General features: G+C 46.3%; 1 protein-coding gene across 1 annotated transcript; it reads left to right on the top strand.

The window, feature by feature from the left end:
* The first annotated feature begins 902 nt into the window (after nt 1–902).
* On the top strand, nt 903–2328 carry LOC128309503 (rho GTPase-activating protein gacF). Its single transcript, XM_053045911.1, has one exon. The coding sequence runs from the start codon at nt 903–905 to the stop codon at nt 2262–2264; it is 1362 nt and encodes a 453-aa protein (XP_052901871.1). The 3' UTR covers nt 2265–2328.
* Nucleotides 2329–2901: the final 573 nt, after the last annotated feature.

Genomic DNA, 2901 nt, shown 5'->3' with positions numbered 1-2901 from the left:
TTCTTTTAGCTGGCCAGTTGGCTGCTTCGGTATGCTATCCCTTGCGGTATGCTTAGTGCCTTAGTGCCTTGATGGAGCACACCGTAAAAAGTAGGAGGAGAATAACATCGCCATTCGGAACCTCCTACTCGCGAAATGTGGGTGGACGCAGAAATTTGTTTTCAAAAAAACTGTTTCATTTGCGTTTGTGCGTTCGAAAAACTTCCATATTTTTGTTTACAGAACTTTCGTCCATGCTTTGTGGCAAATATAATAAAATACAGATGAACAAATATATGGAAAATCGTTTGCCCAATAGCGCTGAATACTGAAAGAAGCGATATTTTCCTTTCGAAGAAGCAGAAAACTAATTTACCAATTTAATTTAAATCGTTTTATCGGCCCATGTCTGTTCACACGTGTTAGACTCCTTCCTGTGCTGTCAATCATAAAAATGCAACGGTTGTAGTTCGTTCGTACCCGAGAACGGTATTTTGTGATGGAAATTATTTGCAGTCCGAACTGGGAAGGGACTGGGCGGTGGTCCGAACCCAGTTATTCATTTGCAGCAACCATTGTTCTTTCACGAACGGTTTGATATGCGATTGAAAGGATTGGAATGGCACTTTATGCGATATCTCATCACATGTGTTCCGGTTCCGGAGGACGTTTCCTTCGGTGCTATCTCAATGTGCAGCGTGCGTGTTCGATTGGACGCTATATTTTATTCAAATGAAATGAAAACACATCGACACAGCTCAATGCTTTGATAAATTCGAATTGCCCGATGGCAATCAGTGTGGTGGAGTAATTTACAGCAATCCCGTTGCTTTTTTTTTAATGTCGAATCGCACACAGCAGTGAGCATTTTCCGTTCTAAAAGAGGTTTCTCTTCTTTTTGTTTGATTTCAGAGTTCGAAAAAATGACTGAAGAATTGCAAACCCAACAGCAGCCCCAAACGGCACCAATGCAGCCCCAACCGAAGCCACGGCTTGGCCCGCAAGACTATCGCAATTCCGAGCTCGTCACGAAACTGATGGCTGCCAATCCGCCCTATCTGTACTCGCCCGCGGTCGGGCCGCATAACTTTTTCTTCAGTGAAATGCTTCGATCTTTGGTGGCCAACAAGCGGAATGAAAGTTTGCGCAACGCAACGGAACAACTACACCATCATCATCATCATCAACAGCAGCAGCAGCAGCAACATCATTCCCAGCAACAGTCACAACAACCGCCGGTTCAGCAACCGAATCATCTTACAAACCATTTGGCACTGCAAGCCGCATCATCCCGACGGCCTCGCAAACGTTCTTGGAGTCAGCACCGGTACTATCCGGAAGCGTTGAAAGATGGCAAAGATACCGAAAATAGGCGACCCACGCAGCCGGAGAAACCGCTCGAGCTAACCAACAAGCTGTCCGCGTTTAGCCGAAACATTACTTCAACGTCACAAAAATACCCCGAGGGTCATGAGCCCTCCGAAGGTTTTAAAGCCCCAACGTTCCATGATCGGAAATCGGACGACACGAAACCACCGACGGCTGGCGGAGTTTCAGACAAGTCTCCCGTAAATAATTCGACCCTAATACAGGAACCATCGACCGCTTCCATGCCTCCGTCGGATCTTATTCTGCCTCCACCACCGCCCGTCTGGTACCCGCCGCTCTATCCACCGTACGGTATTGATCCGCTGCACTTCTTCATCGATCTTCGCGTCTCGGGCCATATTTACGATCGCAAAAAGGATTCCAACTCGTCGAATAGCTCGGAAGACTCGGTGCTGACGGTAAAGCGTGAACATTCGAAGCTTATCGGGACGGGAAATGATCGCCAAGGGTCGGCATTTAGTGTTCCGAAGCCTAGAGAATCGATGGTCGGTAACAAAACGAACCCAATCAATCTCACCGCCCCACAGGAGAACGGTGATGGTGGCGCGGGTGAGATGGGTTACGGTGCAAAGGAACCGGCCGAACAGCAGACGGCGACAATGGGATCTTTGTTTTTGGGCGATGTCACCGATCATAAGACGATCGATGCGATCAAGAGCACAAACTATGTGCTGCAGAACCTGCCAAGGATTTACGGAGATTTGAATGGCAACCATAAGATCGCGGATCGATGCCTAACGGACGATGAGACGAATGGGAATATGAGCGATGAACATGAGCAGGACAGTAAATCCGTGGGGTCGACGGATGATTTGATTGGGGATGAGAATAAATACAAGGACGTGGACTTGAACGTGATTTCGGACGAGGAGTCCATCGCGGTCGATGAGAACTAAATAAGGTTGCGTTAAAGATGGGGGAGTGTATTTTACTACTTAAATATCTCTGCTTCTCGTTGTACCATAGAACATACCAAGGCATATTAAACGTAAATAAATTCAATGTATAGCGAACTCGGCAATGGTACTGATGTATAAGAAAGAAATGTTTATCCTAATAGTAGCATGGAGAAATTGGCTTTTGTTGGTCGTAAATACTGATCACATCAAGTTAACATTCTAAGTTGACCGACATGTTAGGATTGCCCAGGAAGCCAGACGCGGCAGGTTGTGGAGGTGGGAGGTTCTCCAGCACTACATCCGAGGTAGGTATCCCATCCGGACCATTCCCCCGTAGCGCAAGGACCTGACTATCGAGCTTGGCGGTGAAATAAGTCCAGTAAGCCATAAATGGCCGGCATGCAACAATAGGTTATTATGCCTCGTTACACCAAGAAGAGAGAGCGATATAAAGAGAACTTTAAAAAATAAGACTATTTAAAGCTAAAGATTGGCCTGTTAGAAAATGTGCACTGTAACTGATGGCACACTGATGAACTGAGACCTACAAAAGTGCAACTGATTAGCCAACAAAAGAGGAGTTGTTGTGGTCCATGGATCGAAAAATCTAGCAATACCAGAATTACATTAGTTT

The sequence above is a fragment of the Anopheles moucheti genome, chromosome 2 (genome assembly GCF_943734755.1).
Source record: "Anopheles moucheti chromosome 2, idAnoMoucSN_F20_07, whole genome shotgun sequence".
In the NCBI taxonomy this organism is placed as follows: Eukaryota; Metazoa; Arthropoda; class Insecta; order Diptera; family Culicidae; genus Anopheles; species Anopheles moucheti.
Note: the sequence above shows the minus strand (reverse complement) of the source record. Positions and strands in the feature narration are given on the sequence as shown.